Consider the following 19407-nt stretch of genomic DNA (forward strand, 5'->3'; position numbering starts at 1 on the left):
CAAGCATCTTAATCAGTCACATGCCTGAAAACCATACAGTTCAAGGGCATGTTACAATGATGTGATCCCATTTTCCATATAAGAGTTACTTTACAATCCATTACTTCCACTATGATAAAATAGTGCTAATTAACCTTATAAGATCTAATACTTATGTTAAATACTGTGTCACCACTCTAGAATCACTTTGGTTCCATGATTTGTTTCTGTTCTAATATGAAAACCAATGGTCTTAGAAAAGTAAAAGTAAAGTGTGCATAATTTATCTGGTAGCTGGGGGAATTAAATGTTCCATATAAGTAAATGCTGAAGATAATTGAAATTTAAGACTTAAAAATTTGAAAGTATATTTTAATCATTTAAATAAAATCCTTCTTAAAGGATCAAACTTCTCTGCATTATTAAACAGAACATTCTTAGAGGCACTCTACTGTCCCCCACACTCCACCTTTTTGGCCTTACACACTCTTCAATTTGCACATATATTTTTATATAGTGAAGGTTTTAGAGGAACTTAACTGATTAAGACTAAGCATGATCTTTCCCTGAATGTACTCATGACCTAAGTTCACCCTAGTTATTAATGTTATAATTTCTAAATATTTTAGATGTGACCTACATTATAAAGTATACATTACAACCACACACAAACACATACATACAAGAAATAAAAGTGTCCTCTTTCTAATATACTATAACATCTTTATTTCCTTCTCTTTTTGTTCTTTCTCTTCCTACTGTATAATTTTCTATTCTGTTCTTTATTTTTAAACAGGGGTTTTAAATTGATGTTATGATTCATTAATAAACCACAACCAGCATTTGCAAAACACTGCATGTTGGATACACTGTGGAACTCTGGTGATATATAATTGCTTCTTTTTACTCCCTGCACCGGAAAGCTATTACAGTTTTATAACTTGTTTCTTTAAGGGTCACCTGTCTATGTTCATCTCCATACTTAGAGTGCTGAGTGGTGGACCTCATGTCCACCAAGGCTCACCATTTCAGAGACAGCTGCTGGTAATGTCAAGGGTAGCTGCTATTTTCTCCAATCTTTTAATCTTTTGCTCCCTTAGAGAAATCCAAGATATTTCTGGTAACCTGAATTTGCACAACTTGAGCTTTCATCCCAACATTAATCATTGACAGATTCCTCCTACTCTAATTGGAACCATTTGTAAATGTTCATATTTTCTACAATGTGGGTTATTTTTGCTATTTATTTATTTATTTATTTTTTAAAGATTTTATTATTTGTGCATACAGAACTGGGGCATACAGGCTAGAGGCTCAGGGGCGGTGAGAGGCTTCACGAGAGACAGAGTGGGGAACAGAACAGGCAGATCTACAAAGTACACTGCTGAGGGGAACAGCGGGCGGGCCAGGAGAGGTCTGCCACACCATGTGGTCACCTCCAGGGCAGGCGGGAATCGAACTCATGCGGAAGCGGCCTCAGATTCTCAGTGCTGTGCTTTAACCCACTGCGCCACCAGGGAGGGCCCTATTTTTGCTTTTTAAATGTTCTTTTCAAACTTTGAAATTTAGGAATTTCTATGTTATTGAGGTTTTAATATGAATGTACATATACACAAACACCCACAGTGAATACAAAACACTGCAAAACATTGTTTAAATAAATATTTCCCCAAGAAATAAGGATTTTCTGTTTCATGATTATTAGGAATATTACCAGGTATGTACATTGATTCTGAGTTAATTTCATTTTTGACAGTTTGTTTCCTCCATATACTGCGAGAAAATGATTTAACACAGCACACTTAGTTAAGTGGCAACCATCAAATGGATGTTAGCTTAACACTTATAGTACAAATATTGAATAAAATTGAATGAAAATCTATTGTTGATCAATGGCTTAACATGTTCTTTAATAAAGAGTGATGGATACTATTTTACTTTATTTTAATGTTGCATGATTTTTGTTTCTGCAACTCTGCTATAATCACCATTCTGCTAACTTTGTTTTTATATAGACATTCATGCAATATTTACAGATTTTTAGATAAGAAGCAAAATGCTTAGATGCAGTCTTACAATTAATATATAAAGTTAGTGATTTTTAAACCCATGGGCTCAAAAAATGCATGTCTTAAAAACCTAGCCAATGTATAGGATAGCATCATTCTACAATGGTGTCTAAACACATTGAGACATTTCATGTTAGAGCTTCTCACTGAACATTAACATAATCCCTCAAAATAATTGGCTTTTTGTTGCAAGAAAACTGCTTACCTGGAAATGTTCAAGGAGTACATTTCCTCTGTGGATCTATAATCTTGGTTCTGCAAGCTCTTGTGGGACTTTCACAAGACATAGGAACATTTAATTGAAAATGATTGAGTGCCCAACACACCACAGATGCCCAGCTTAAATAACAGCAGTGAAGATTACAGAGAGTCAGCTTCTTGTTTCAAAAACAAAACCAAATATATTCGGTCTCATTTCCAAGATAACCACTTGTGTGTTTCCAGAGAGTCAACGTGTGATTAAATATTGAAGCCATGAGATGGAAGGAAAAGACCATCTGGGCCTCAGGGGGAAAAAAACAAAAACTCATATGGGAAGGACAATATGTGGGTATTTTATTAATTATGAAAATTGAAAATTTAATTTCTAAGTATCATACCTTTGAAAACATTTAGAAGAACAGGATGCTGTTGCCTTTAACTTAATTAATTGAAACAATTTTGTATTTCTTTAGATATCAGAACATAAGGGGGAGGGAAGCAACCTTAATGTCATGAAACTTCAATTATCTAAAAACTGCCATAGTATAAGAGTGAGTATGTGATAAGGAAAACCTTATTATACTTATTCCATCATTGTTTTGGTGACAGAAGCATAGTATTTAAGAAGAAAGACATACTTTTGAGAAGTGTTGTCTTTTAGCTTCCTGTTTATTCTATTTACCTGCTAAGGTTATGCCTTGTATTCCATTGCATTGACACTGCATTTGCACTGGGGTAGATTTATGATTAGATCCTGTAGTTTTAACATTCTCTACTACATATGAAATAAAAATATCATAAAAAAGTCTTTTAAAAAGCAAATATATGTAACAACTGAATAATTATTTTACATATAATCCTAACATATAGGCAGATATTTAGATATATTTAGAAACTCTTAATAGTCTTATAAACAGGTTTTACTTTACCTAGCTGGTAGTTTGTTACAACTATTTATACATAGGTATTTCTGGAAATTTATATGAATCACTCATTTTTGCCAAATTCACAGTTATTATGATTAATAAATATCACAAAATTCCTAAAACACTGCATTAACATGAAAATATAATCCTCAGTGGTTAAACGTATTGAGAAATGTGTTTGTAATTCCAGTTCTACCATGTATCAATTTGTGTCACTTAAAGGTTATATAATTTCCACAAAGCTCATTCTCCTCATCTGTAAACCAGAAATAATTATGAGTTTTTGTAACACTTTAAAACAGATAGCAGCTTCCATAGTGGGAACAGTGTGGTAACAAGGGGATGATTTTATATTTATGAAATACAAACAACATTGCAAATCTATGCTATCTCAATTAAAAAAATACAATGAGAATAAGATAATTTGGAGAACTATGTTAAAACAGGAGCTTAGACAGCACAAACTCTGGATTCTCCACCATTCATAAGCACGCCATTCCTTTAGTCCTCTTGCTTTTCTTTAAATAAATTTACAAGAACTCTTGCTTTCTGTCAAAACTTGATAACTGGCTAGCCCATTTCATCCCAGCAGAACTCCCCTATGGTATAGCCTTTTCCATCTTGTGGAACCAGAACTTAGTCTCTACCTCTACCAATAATTTCTAATTGTCCTACATATCTTTGTTTTTCTTCCTTTGTACTGTAAAGGGACTGTTTCTGTGGTTTGGGCTTACCAGCCGACAGGCTTTATGCCTTGTATTCTCTTTTATGCAGGCTGTTATAATTTACTCTCAACTAAAACAGTCATTTTATTTTATGGTTTTTGTCGTAACACACCTTCTTTAACACAGTTCAGTTAATCATTTATTGTGGCTATGATTGGACTGCCAATTAGTAACTAAACTATAACTTATAAAAAGAGACATATAATATATATATTAGGCTGAGAAAACCAACTTGATAGAAACATGTGTTGCCTTTGTTTGCATCTCATTTTTAAAATCTCAATTATGGTAGTAAGAAAATGCATCAATATGTTCTTATTAGATTTCTTCTTGAAACCTTGATCATCTTTAAAATGGATTTGTAATTGTTTCTCTAAAATGTGACTAGTTGTTTTATGGCATGTGATCTGTCTTCCTAAAGATTAAAATCTTTACTCTTGTATAGAATAGGGATGCTATGAGCTATGCAATTACAGATACTAGATTTATGCCAAAACATATGAAAAATTGTGGTTACCAGGAGGTAAAATAATAAGTACAACACAAACATCATGCTGGATACAAAGAAAAATTTATCAATACCTATAATTATTGCCTTTTATAGAATATATGCTAAATGCACATTTGACTGGAAATGTCCTATTGCTTTCCTTAAATAAATTTACAAGGAGTTAAACATGTGATTAAAATGAATGATGATTCTTTATTTGCAGCATATGGGGGCAACCCCACACCTTCTAAGGTCATGACTCTACTGTAACATAACAGCTTTTTTCTCCTCTACTTCTATAAATGGAGAATGCTGCTGCTGAAAGCTGTCTGGGAATTCAGCCAAAGAAAGAAGGTTGCAAAATCTCTGGGGACTTGAAAGAAAAGTGCTTGGCATTAGCTGGGTCCTTACTTTAAACTAAAATTAAAACAATAGACAGACATGTACAGTAATCTCTCTTTTAAGGAAAGAATAAAATGCCTCTATAGTAATGTCAAGTGGAACAATTTGGTCCAGGCCCAAGTTATGCAGCTGTTCCACAGGAAAATAGCAAAAGGCTTCAGTCCAAAGCAGGCAAATAAGGCATGATTGTTCATAAACAGTCACTGGGGTCCTCACATTTAGAACAAGGAAAACAGCATTAGCATACAAGGGCAGGCTAGGAACAGGAGTTTCCGTATAAGTTGGGCAATGTCATCACTTTGTGATGTATACAAAAGATAATGGTGTTATTTTGTCTACTATTAACATGCATAGTAACATGACTAATTCAGTCTTCAGGGAATCATACATCATACAATGCCCATACATTTTTTAAAGAAACAACAAAGATTATTCATGCACTAAAAATAATGCTAATTCACTTGCAAGATATAAAAGAAATATAAATGTATATGCATGATACATTCATGTGTGTGTGCATATGTGTGTGTGTGTATATATATGCTCATTATTTATTTTGTTTTACAGATTTTCATCTGCTCATAATGGCTGGATCAGTTGAAAGGTAAAGGTAATAAGAATTAAGTGATTTAGGAACCAAACAGAAGTAAAGCCCACTGTTGCTTCTCAGGGGCTCCAAAATGACAATATGAAGGGCTGGCATACTAGCTGCAAAGAAGGGAGTAGAACTTTGATAGTTACTACCAGAGTGTAAATCGAAATTAAAACCTGCCATGAGGTATATGTGACATCACATATTTCAGTTTTACTTTCACATTTTATAGGATTTTTTAAATCCTATCTGAAAATATGGCTATTTTTGATTTGGCAACTTCTGTCAGACATGTTTATTTTTTGTACTTCCTCTCCTTTTCATGATTCATTTTCTGAAATGGTAATCTTTCCATTATCTTTACTCCCCGACCACCTACTAACTCCCTGATTAATCCATTTCAATTTCCCTTCTGTTCTCTTTGCTCTGATGCCACGATTTTTCTTGGTGATCAGTAAAATTTCCTTCTGGGAAAATCCAAAGATTTCTGTTCAGTTTTCTGTTGTTTTTGTCCTATTTGCCTCATCTGGCACTGCTGGAGATATAAACTAGAAAGAGAGGCTAGATATCAGACTGTCTTTAAAGAGGTTAATGCCTTCATTTACTAGAAATTATAGTTACTTTGATAATGTGGAAGACTGGATTTTAAGATGATTAAGAAGGACAAAAGAGAGACAGTTATATAAAGGCAGTCTTCAAAGACATAGAAATAATGGAAATTGGAGATAATTATTTAATAATAGAGATTGTGTTAAATACACATTTATTTGTTGACCATAACATACAAAACATAACATGGGGACCTGTAAGGATAAAAACAGTAATGAGTATTTTAATCCTAATGTGCTTATGAGCTAGTTGCCAGAAAATACTAAACCAATTAGAACATTTTTAATATGAACATAAACTCTTCCTACAAATGATCAGTTTAATAGAAATTTGGCAAATTTCTAGAAAAGGTATCAATTAGAAGAATGCCTAATAAAAAAAATAAGGCAATGTCTCAAGACTAGCCAGTGCTTCACATTAAAACACCTGAAGTTTGATTTCAAAGCTGACTAGTTCTGTATGGCTAATTCTAGTTTTTGAAAATCACTTTAGCTAATATTAAGCTAAAGTGAAATCAGGAAACAGGTGAGAAACTGCAAACTTTGGAGAATATTTAACAATATTTAAATGTGTTTAAATCCTGATGCCTCCATTATGAATCTAAATGAGGAAAATTTGGCCCACAGTTTATTGCAAAATAAGGAGATGCTTTCAACTTATTTACTTTTTAAAAATTGATCTTAATCAGGCTCCTTCGAAGAAGGTGACATTTTCTATTCTCTAATCATCCAAAATATTTGTATTTTTAAATAAGATACAGATCAGTGTACTTTCCATTCTTCTTTAGTGCAACAGATTATTACACACAAAACTATTTTCTTGATAACTGAAAAAGATTCGCAATAAGGTACAATACAACCAAGGGAAACAGACTACCTAAATTCCAAATTACATGGATTTTAGGATTTAACTATTCACATCATCGAAATGTTGTTTCCACTGTTGGCAACTGATATGGAAAGATACGGTAGATCATTAATAGATAATTGGGTTTTATATGAGTATAATATGTAATTATTTTTAAAGACTCTGAATGTTTCCATTTTCATCTCATCTAACTGCATAAGTTATACAATTATTCCAAATATGTAGTATGCATTTTGAAGCAGGTACATAAAGACAAAGTAAAAGCAAAAAATCTTTTACTATGCCCCAGTCTTCATCAGTGACAAATGAGTGCATAAGGAAGATGTGGCATATAAACACAATGGAATACTACTACCCAGCTATAAAACAAAGCAAAACAAAACAAAACATAAACTCTTGCCATTTGTGACAATGTGGATAGAACTGGAGGGATTTCTGTTAAACAATAAATCAGAAAGAGAATGACACATACCAGATAGTGTCACTTATTTGAGGAATAAGGAGAAGTAAAACAAAGGCTCAGATAAAGCCAATTCAAAAACAAGCCCAAGATATCTGCGTGTAAAGCTGAGAATACCAGAACTGCAAGGGGAAGTCAGAGACCAAAAACAGAAGGGCAATAGACCATGGTGGAGGACTGTGGGTGTCTGAGTAGTTTGGAAACACATCTGAAGAGGTGTGAACCTGTACCTCTGAGCCATTGCAGTGTTGTAAGCCCATGCTTCTTCAAGGGAAAAAAAAGAAGAAACAAAATGAGAGGAGGGACAGATAGAATAAAAAAAATAAGTGTGAGTTAATTTAGTGAACTAACAAAGTGTGTTGAATGCAATACGATTGAGGAATTTGACATTGTAAGCCTTTGTCTTAAAATTCTCTCTGCAAAAATTTCTCATGGGATAAAATTGTGGAAAATAAATGTTCAGTAATTTAATTTGATTTTCACAAAGTTTCTCCCATAGTTAAATGCAGAGAATAATTCATCTTATTAAAATTTAAACAGAAAATAAATAAAAAGGAAAATTTTAACATCATTTATATATCTGTAAATTTCCCTAACATCATCCCTTATATCACCTTGTGCCTTTCTCCTCTTTCCCTTGTTTTTTTTTTTTTTTTAAAGATTTATTTATTTGTGCATACAGAACTGGGGTACAGGCCAGAGGCTCAGGGGCGGTGAGAGGCTTCACCAGAGACAGAGTGGGGAGCAGAACAGGCAGATCAATGAAGTACACTGCTGAGGGGAGCAGCGGGCGGGTCGGGGGAGGTCTGCTGCACCATGTGGATCACCTCCGGGGCAGGCGGGGATCGAACTCATGTGGAAGTGGCTTTAGCTTCTTAGTGCTGTGCTTTAACCCGCTGCGCCACCAGGGAGGGCCCTCCTTCCCTTGTTTTTAATGTGAGATCCACTTTATCAGTATCCAGTAATGTTAAATTGTCTGACACTCAAATGTCTAATAGTTAGCAGTGTCATTTAGACTAGTTTTACTACACATCATTTCCTTAATTCCCTCTACATTGTGGTAAAAGGAATGCTTCACCCTTCCTTATGCCTGAATAATATTCTGTTTCTTGGATGTATCACATCTTCCTATTCAGGCCTCCACCAGTGAATATTTATTTCCATGTCTAGCTATTAGAAATAATGCTACAAAAAACATGGTATAACAAATATTCTTTGAGTTAATGGTTTTGTATTTGGAGTGAGACTGTTGGGTCATACACTATTTTCATTTTCAGGTGCTTAAGGTAAGTTCAGGTGACTTTCCATATTGTTATACTTTTGACAGTCCTCCAACAATATTGTAGGAGTTCTCTTTCTTTGCATACTCTCCAGCACTTTAATATATTCCACTCTCAGGATTTGAGTTTATATTCATTGCAATTTTGGCCTGTATCTCCTTTATTAAAAGTAATGATGAACATTTTTTTCATATATCACTTGGCCTTTCTGGATACCTTCTTTGGCAAGTTGTCTGTTTAGGTCTGCTATCCATTAATTAATTGGATTGTTTGTTTCTTTATTGCTAAACTGGGCATGTTTTTTGTGTGTCTTAGACATTAATCCTTTGTTGATTGCTTAACATATGAACATTTCCCCTAGTCAGTAGGATATATTTTTAATCTATTTATATTTGTTTTTGCTTAAACAAAAGCCTTTTAGTTTAGTGTAATGTCAATTTAGTTTTCCTTTTATTTCCTTTAATATATAGATCATGTCTCAGAAACATCTTTATCATTGATATTGTAAAATATATCACCAATTTTTTAAATGAATTTTATTGTTTCTGGAATCTTGTAAAAATCAAATTACTTTAAAGTAGCAGTGGCAGTAAATTAAAATGAAATCAAAAGTGTTATTCTACAGAAATTCAAAGTCTTTAATTCATATTTGAATAATCAATATTCAATTTTATTTAGAGATAGATTTTCTGTGCATTAGTTGTTTATACACATGGATATCAAAAGTGAAATTTTAGAGTTGAAGTGGTATCAGAAGTTATGTATTTTAATAATAAAATCACTTTACATTTGAAAAGAGCTTTTTGACTCTTGTCATTTACACTAACTCCAAAAATCACCTTCACAGATATGTCTATGCACCCTACATAAGAAATATAGGTTTATTTTCCTTATTATGGAAAAGATTCACCACCCCATTTTAAAACTTGGGCCTATTTTGAAGATGATTCAATATTTTCAAAGCTTTTCATGAAAGAACTAAGTTCAGAAATATGCAACTTCTATCAATCTGATGATGTAAACAGTGACTGATTAAACCTACACTCCTTTCAGGTTGAAATATCTTACTGGTAAAAAGAGGGAAAAATCACAGTTGGAAACTTTCCCAGAAACTTCACTAAATGATAAAGTAAAAGACCAATCTTCTGCAGACACTTAATGAAGACATGGTTCAAGGAGTTTTCCCTTCTAAAGATCACTTTGCTCACCAAGAAAAGACATAAACAGTGAAAGTCTGCAGTTAAAGAGTGCAATCAAAGCAGAATAGAAGAAAAAGTGAAAAACAATATTGCTCATTAAATCACTTACAGTGGTTTTCCTTTGGATTCACAAGTCAAAATTAAAGGCTGTCCTTCTTGTGGAAAAGGAGTGGATGGTATAATCTTTACTGATGGTGTATCTAGAAAAATATGAAAAGCAATATTATGAAAACATGTTAAACTCATATTTTTAGTAACTGTAATTCATGTTGACTCATTAGGCTATTATAATTTTGTACACTTATCAGCACTTTCTAAGTAGAGTATATAATTTTAAGAAGCTGTCATCCTATCCATGAAAAGCTAACAAAAACATCTGAATACTTTATGAGCACCACTGTTGTACTATTTCTGAAATCTGAATTTAAAAGTGAAATTGCAAAAAGTAGTTCAGATGAATATCAAACATTTCATACAATTGTTTCTTCAACTATTTATAGATGACAATGAATACTATTATTACAGACTGAATGCATTTATGTGCATTTGAATAGCACTTTTCATTGTTGCAGGAATAGCAGGACTCATAATAAGGAGTCCACAAGGAACCTAAGATCAATTACTGTCTCTCGAATATTATCTAAGATCAACTACCTTCTCTCGAATATTATCTAGAATCTTGTTGAAAGTGCAGTAAGACTGCACATAGAACATTCTGCCTCCTCGGAAGCACAATTAAAAAATAAATCGAGATAGTCATTTAAAATGTTACTCAAATTTAACATTGTTATATATGTATACACACAATTATTTCAAACATATTTTTCCCATTTAACAAAACGATTCCTAGCGCAAGTATGTTCAGTGATACTTAAAAAAAACACATATAATTTCTATGCCAGTGATATTCTTTAATTAATACAAAGATATATATTACATAGAAGAAATGAAAAATCAGCTGAAGAAAGAAACAAAATAATCATTCATGAGGCTTGCTATAGTCAGGAAGAAATTGATTTTTATTGCCAAGTTATCAACAACAATCAAAATAGGTTCTGAATTCTCTAGTCACAATTATTCTCACTCTTAGGTATGAAAGAATTGAAATACCTAGGAGTTGTATGTATTCGCTGATTTTGAAAACAATTAAAAATTATTAATTAACTGTAATTTTAGGTTAATTATCTTATTTCAGCTTTATCACATATAGGGCAATTTGATCCTGTGAAACTACACCATATTTATAAACTTTACTTTCAAGTGTACACCTTCTTAGTCTTGTAAACAATAACATAGTCAATATAATCAGCAATAATATCTATTTACAAATAAGAATCCGTATATATTATAGTAAATAACATCAGTGTAACATAATTCAAGAAGAAAGATTATGTTGAAGAAACATGACATATATGCACCATAGGAGAAAATAATATGAAAATGGTATTTCACTAATCATTTTATTACCATTATCACATTTATGGAATCAGTTATTTCTAGAATGATCATACAATTTTGTCTTTAAAGCAAAATTTTAAAGTGAAAGGAAATATTAATAATTATGTATGGTGATTAGTATAAACCAAAATTATTCTGGGCAATTTTTTAATGTTTACCACAAATACATATAGCAACACTTAAATCCATCTATCTATCTATCTATCTATATATAAAACCTGTAATTTCAGAAAAAACGGTGAAAAAGGTCAGAAAAATCTGATTCTGGAAAAGAGAGCTGTGTTAACTTGGGTGTCTGTGTTGGTTAATTTTATGTGTCAATTGATTATACAATGGGATGCACAGATATTTGGCCAAACATTATTCTGCATGCTTCACTGAGGGTGCTTTGGGAAAAGATTAATATTCAAATCTGTAGATTGAAGTACTCTCTCTAACGTGAATGGTCATCATTTGACAAGAATTCCAGGCAATTACACTTTTTCTTTCAATGCCTTTAATGAATGTATTTCATTTTGCCATTATACAAATTATCTGAAATTCAACATTTTAAGGGTTCCTTTGCTTATTTATCCTTTTATATTTCAAAATCAATGTAATTTACTAATGGCGATTATTCATTAGTCTCAAATTTGGTAAGATACGTCCGATGAATGCTTTCTTTTTTAACCATGTGTAATTTTTAAAAGCCCACTGCGGTGGAATGCTGTATCCAGGCCCTCCCAGTGTCGCAGTGGGTTAAATCACAGCACTTAGAAGCTAAAGCCACTTCAGCAAGAGTTTGATTCCCGCCTGCTGTGGAGGTGACCCACACAGCATGGCAGACCTCTCCTGCCCTGCCCACTGCTCCCCTCAGCAGTGTACTTCCTCAGTCTTCTTGTTCTGCTCCCCACTCTGTCTCTGGTGAATCCTCTCACCACCCCTGCACCTCTGGCCTGTACCCCAATTCTATATGCAAAAATAAATAAATCTTTTAAAAAAGAATGCTGTATCCATATTTGTTTATATAAAATCTGTACTAATACATATTTAAATGAACATATACACTAAAAGCTTTGATACATTTTCTTATACCAATTAGGTACTTCAACTTTGAAATATTCAAAAGTGCTTAATGGAAATGTGTAAGTGCCTGCTGAATGTAAAATTTTTCAGTGCCTGCTGGATACTAAATATTCATGCCACAAACTTTGGATTGAATTTTACTCTTTGCTCATGTTTAAGTTTGTATTAATATTTATTGCTTACATACTTCCTTGTATATATGCATTAAATGACTTTCAGTGCATGATTATAAAAACGGTGATTTGTTTTTAACACAATACCATATTAATACATAACTTTTCTCACCTCATGTAATTTTGATAGGTGAAATAATTTTGAAGACAATTTTTAAAATATTCACCCAAAATTCTAGTTTCCCCTTCAATGAAATGTCACCATTCCTCTTGAAAGATGCCATGTTAGCAATATGCACACACAAAAAAAGTTTTTAACCACTTCAAATACTATTGGGTAATCTGATTCTTAGTCCCAAGTTGATATATTTTCAAATACTTTTCAATAACAGGAAGTGATTTAGTCTGTAACAAGTTTTTACTTATTGACAAAGAAACATGCCATTATTACTCCTATCTCATTTTCACATGTCACATTATTGTATCTGTAAGGTAGCTCATCAAACACTAATAGGGGAAAATTACCGTAGTAAAATATCAGTAACCTGGAAATAATGCCTTTAAGCTGGTACAAAATTCCTGCACTTTTTCATTCAGTTATTGCAGCCAAGAGAAACAAAGTAAAAACTGTAGTGATCTCAAAAACAAATTTAATTTTAAGCCTTTAATTTCCAGGATTTCTTCAACATGTTTATATTAATCATTGAACCCCCCAGGTGAACATAAACTTCTCTGTTATTTATTTTGTTATAAATCAACAAGATTGGAGGATTTTATAGGAAAAGCTAATTGCACAATTAATAATAGGATAATGATTTTATAAAATAATCTTTAATTATATTTATATTAAGGTATTAATGTTTATGCTAACTCTTATTCATATGTGAGAAAGCAAATACTTTATAATTCAAGTCTTTTAGTTCACACATTTCCCAGGTTATATATTAAGAATTATATTTCTTTTCCTTTTTTTTATTTCTTAAGTTTTTAAGCAGATTTTCTCCTTGGTTTTCAATTTTTCATATTCAATTCAAAGGAGTGTGTTATTTTTTAGTTGCAATTTATTTAAACAGTGTTGTGGATATAATGCTCCATTTTTCAATCTAGGTGTGATTTGAACTACATTTCATTCTGTTCTATGTAGCAAAACAGAATGACTCTTCTGCTTGGTTACATTGTGGATATGTATGATACTCTTTTTTAGTAGCTGATGTCATGCACCATTATATATATAAAAAATAGCAAAAAAAATAGTGAAAATGTGAAAAATGTGAAACTGAGATATTTTTGTAAACTGACAATATGTTTTAGGCTGTGTTTCAATAACTAAACTTTACCATTTTATCTACTAAACATAAATGTATTATGTAATATTTATAACATGAATAAAATGTTAATATATATTTATATACATATGGGTGACAGGAAATAGTAGGTCTATCTGATGTCATAATACAGGACATACACTACTATTACAAAACGCTGTAATTATTAAACTGTTTTTGACATGGCTTCTTGATTTACCACACTTTGAGCATTCAAGACCCAACCTATTTGGCTGTGTCTTCAAATCCTAATAAAATGTGTAAAATGCTGCAAAAGTTTTTTACATATTGGTTGAAGAAATGAATGAGTTATTTCCTATTTCTCTCAAAATACAAGCAAATGAGAAATATTTACACAGACATAAAGAAAGAATATGATTCATTCATCCACGAAAAAGTTAAGTACTTACTAGCAAATACACAAAGTGTAAATAAATTTTAAAAGCACACTTCTTTATAGCTTTTGTAGAAAAAAAATTTAAAATAATAAAAATCCTAAAATCCATCTTTAAAATATTAAATACTAAAAAGCAAACTTTTTTCTTAAGTATTTTTTATTTTACCTATTTGGCAATATTTGGGGCTCATTTTGAAAGAAGTACAATTTCATCAAAAGATAGATCAATATTAAAAAAAAGATTTTATATTCAAAATTTTAAAAGCTTTGTGAACTTTGGAGTTAAAACACCTTCTGTTCTATTGAAGTGAATCAGGATTTGAATCAATGTAGAAATATCGAACCAGTGAAATGGATTTTCTATAACCTAAGTAAAGATTTTTAAGAGAGAAAACAGTCTGTGATGAAGTCATTATTAAAACACCTACTAGACAGTCTTGAAAGCAAAAGCTCTTAAAGTGTTTCATGTCACAGTGTCAGTGTTCCAACAGCATTTACCCATCACTTAGGGTACTTATAGATGAATAAAAAGCATTAAATCAAATGTTTTACTAATAAAATAAAACCATCTTAGCCAACAATAACCAAAGAAATACAAGAGGAATTTAGGTTATAAAAAAGTGATATCTAACCCATTATGTATAATGACTAAATTGCTAAATAAGAGAAGCAAACATGAACTAACTTCTAATATTGTCTTGATCTATCATTCTTGTATTACATAATCAGTAAACAGAGATAGTTTATAACTTAAAATAGTAGTCATTTGCATTGTGGGTGGCATTATGCAGACCTTTGTTTAAAAGGAATATGTTAAATTGATAATTTTATTGTTCACAAAAGACATTTCCTATGAGTTCTATCAAATGATTCATCCAACAAACACTTATATAGTTCTTAAGAAATAGACTCACAATACTAATACACACCTCTATCCATTCTGTTACTCCTATTATAACACTGTAACATAACATTATACGTTGTAGCATCTTCCTTTAAAAAGCTCAGGTATTGGTTTTCAAGAATGGTGATAGACACACTCAGCAGCAAGCTCAACAGAATAGATTATCTTGATCTCATTTAATGGTTTATCTTTGCTCCTAGAATAGTTCCTGCACCTCAGTTCAATGTTTGTTTAATAAATGAATGAGTACTTTTATTTTTTCTTAAGATTTACTTTTACTTATTTATGCATACAAGAACAGGGATCCTAGGCCATAGATGCCAGAATGAAAGGACTCACCACAGACAGAGTGGGGAGCAGAAATAACTGCTGAAGCGAATAGCGGATTAAACAGGAGAGGTCTGCTGAGCTATGTGGATCACCTCCCTTGGCTGATTAAACTCATGCTGCAGTGGCTGGGGATAGCTTTTGATACACTGTGTCTTTAACTCCTTGAGGCACCAGGGTGGCCTGTACTAGGTTTTTTTTTTTTTTTTTTATAACAATAAAAATTATTTCATACTATTAGGACCAATAGGGTGTCATAAAACCAATTTATTACAGTAAACACTTGTCATATAATAAGCACTGTCTTTTGTAAGAATAGTAGTAAACATTGATCAAATATTTGGTAAATGATACTCATTTTTTTAAATGTTTTACATGCATTTGCTTATCAAGTTTTTTCAATGGGCACTGAATATAAATTCTACTGTTGCTACTTCATAAGGAAATGAAACTAAGGGGGATAAATGGCTACACTTTACCCAATCATAAGTCACTCTATATAGGTTTATCCTCCCCAATCTTAATCACGTCTCAACACCTATTCCTTCATAGACTTCTAGGGATTGTGTACACTAGGGATTTTCTGTCATCAGTTTTGCATTCACTACTGTTCTGTAAAATCAACTTTTTTCCCCCTCTGCCTGAATTGCAATCAGTCCCAAGCTTTGCTTGAGGTGTAAATGATCTGCAAATTTTAAAATCTATCCAATAAGTTTACTGAGTCTGTATATAATCAAAGTGTCAGCTAGTTAGTCAGTCTGTTTCTCCCTCATCCATTCCCCACTTCATACATTTTTACTTCTTTATCACATGTATTTTTCCTCATTGACCAAGAAAAATACTATTTTAAAATATATTCCCTTGACTCATTTATTACAATATATCACTTATTACAATATCAAAATATTCCTTTCATTCACAAATACCATGAAAATATCCCCACAGAAAATTTTATCAAGGGACTTTGGAAAATCTTACATGTTTTGCAAATGAAAGAGTTGTGACTTTTACATTTATAGCAACATTAGAAACATGGCAGTGTAAAGTGCATTATCTATAAAAATGAGTGCTGAGAGCATTATCTAAGATTATATTTTCAAAGTCTTAAATAGTAGGCCAACAAATTTGAATATAATGCTTGAGGTAATAAGAAATTATTTTGTGTGTGTAAGCAAGTAAATACCAAACTCAGAATCAAGTTTTAAGAAGTTATTGGCAGTGTGTAAAACTGAGTGGGTGAGAGGGAAGTTAGAAACAGAATGACTCTAAATATAAAGTTGAGTCACAAGGTGTGTGTGTGAATAAAATACCATAAAGATATACATAATAAATATAACAATAATAGTCTTATATTCTAATTAATAAATTTCTACCTTTTGGGGATCTCAAGTAGAGCAACATATTAGATTACCTTATTTAATGTAAGTAAATTTTGCTAAGCAGCTTAGATTATTTCATGAATCTAACATGTATAAACTTAATGATTTTAAAAATATATATTTTTAGTATCTATTAAAAATTATTTCAAAACAACCTGTTACAATGGTGGCAGTTTGTTAGTCAAAAGAATAGTTTATTTCAATTTCTGAAAATTTAACCTTTCCTGATTCCTTTTATATTCTATGCCTTTGGGCCACAGATAATATGTGGTAGAAAAGATAATGAGATAATCAGAATTTTGCAAATGAGATGCCAAATAACTGATTTGTGTTATTTTAAAATGCTATCTGTGACATTCACCTTTCTGTCTAATAAATATATAGCCTGGAAAATTTTATCAAATGATTTCTATAATAAACAGAAAAGTAATGGGAGCAAAGCTCATACAACTGACACAAGCCATCCTAAAAGAAGCTAACACAGGCTAGAGAGGTATAGTTGTTTGTGTTAGGTGGATTGTGTAGGTAGAAACAATTACTTTCATAAGTGAAAAAGTGCTAACAACACACGGAACATTGAACATTCAATGACGTCTCTACGTGAATTTAAAATCTATTCTGTATCCTGTACATCTTAGCGGAAATGAAGATTAAAAACTAAAATATCACAAGTCTTCAGAGTCCTCTGTATTCAATGTCTTCTACTATAATCAGTGAGGGGAGGGCAGCTTATTCTATACTGGAATAAGTAGAAGCAAAGGGGAAACTAATTATGTGCACTAGATGGTCCAAAAAGCAGCAAATGTGTATAGCCACTCTAGGCACAAATTAATTTTGTTTAAAACAGAGAGTAAAATAAGGAAGGGATCTCTTCAGGAATACATTTTTTTTTTTAAACCTAAGGTGCTAAGAATGGGTTGTTATTCATTTGCATCTTAACTAGAAAAAGAAAAAAAATCTCAAGAAAGTAAAAGTCATTATTATAAAATGACAACTCTAACCCTTACACAGATATGATAAATGAATCCAGACTTGATGTTATTTTAAGGTATATAATGCATTTGTTTTCAGCCATAGTTAAACTAATTGATCACATCAAACACACAATTTTAACAATGCAATGTCTTTCTTTCCTTCCTTCTTTTCCTCCCTCTCTCCTTTCCTCTTTCTTTTCTTCTTTGCTCACACAACATGGATTTTCTTCCATATATTGTTTTAAATGTCTTATTATGTATGTATGTAGTTACTTTTATAACAAAGCATGGCACTGTTACTAAACACTAAACTTATATTAATAATGTCATGATTTCACAATTCAATGAATTATACATGTATACTGCACAAGACATGCACACAAGCACACACAAAAACTTAAAATTTGGGTATGTTTTATCTGTGTTAGCAGCAGCACTATGCCACTATATTAAGCTACTTTCTCAGAAGAGTTATTACTCTGAAAGACTTCACTAATCTGTCTCTATTGTTTTTCATTTTCAATAAAGTTGATTTTTATGTAATTTTGTCAATGTCACATATAGAAAACAAATGTTTAGTTATTTTCATCCTTTCTGTGTTTGTGCATTGTTCTTTCTGTTAGTACAGATACATTATTCCTACTGAGAATAAAATAAAATCTGACTCATATAATCTGTTCTTCTAAAAATTAAATCAGACAAAAGTTATTGTTTCAAAGAGTACTGTGTAAGAATAGGAAGATGGATGAGAATTTCCATGTACATATATAAAAAAAATTCCCTATGTCAGTTACAAAATATGCTGTTACCATTTTGCTATATTTTGCAGATTGCAGTGAATTCTACTTTACATTGTGCTACTTTTCCAGCTTAAAGAAACTCTCTTCTATCATAGTGGCAGTAAAATTTATGATTAATATTTCATAAAGAAAAGAATATTGCTGCAATAGATTTTATAAGCTGAATTCTTCTAAATTGTATATCAGAAGGTACAGTGTTAAAACATCTAGGAATATAAAAATATAATTCTTCATATAATTTTTTTATGATGTTCCTAGGCACGGTATGTTCGTACCTTATGTCTCATCAAACTTTCCCTTTCACAATATCGCGAGATGAGGAATTTTATTTAAGATGTAGTTATAACTTTTTATTATTGCAAGAATATATATTTAGTATTGTAATTCATCACAAAAAACAATGGCAACTCTTTTGTGCTGGGATTCCAAAATTGTAAATGCTCTTCTATTTGGGCCAGTTTTTGTGGTTATTCATGACAGAAACATTGTAAAACAGTGTGGAAACCCAAAATTTATGTTTCATAAATTCTTTACTAATCCACAACTTACTTCTACTTTGTTTTCCAATTCTTTTTACTTTCCCCCACTGCATCCATGGATATGTCAACATCTGCAATATTATACATGTGTGCTGATGTGGAACCATGATCTACTGTCACTGGGAGCAGTCACTGAGATGCTTTGGTTACTATTTTTAGATATTAAAAAAAAAGCCCCAATTCACTTCATTTGTTCTAATGTTGATGAAGACTGCTGCTAAAGATCACTTGTCCACTACTCTATTCTCTGGGGAATATTCTGGCACTTTTCTTCTCTTTTCTAATAAAACTATACTTTCCAACTAACCCAATCTATGGTACCTTTAT

At 31.8% G+C, this 19407-nt stretch overlaps 1 protein-coding gene across 2 annotated transcripts in view; it reads right to left on the reverse strand.

Annotated features, from left to right (window-relative positions):
* Window positions 1-19407, reverse strand: part of CADM2 (cell adhesion molecule 2) — an 886897-nt gene that overhangs the window by 93295 nt on the left and 774195 nt on the right. For both annotated transcript variants that reach the window (XM_012732903.1, XM_012732909.1), the window contains one exon: window positions 9909-9999. In XM_012732903.1, coding sequence (XP_012588357.1) covers window positions 9909-9999 — 91 coding nt within the window. The remainder of the gene's footprint in view (window positions 1-9908; window positions 10000-19407) is intronic.

Source organism: Condylura cristata, unplaced genomic scaffold (assembly GCF_000260355.1).
Source record: "Condylura cristata isolate star-nosed mole 26May11 unplaced genomic scaffold, ConCri1.0 scaffold00003, whole genome shotgun sequence".
NCBI lineage: Eukaryota > Metazoa > Chordata > Mammalia > Eulipotyphla > Talpidae > Condylura > Condylura cristata.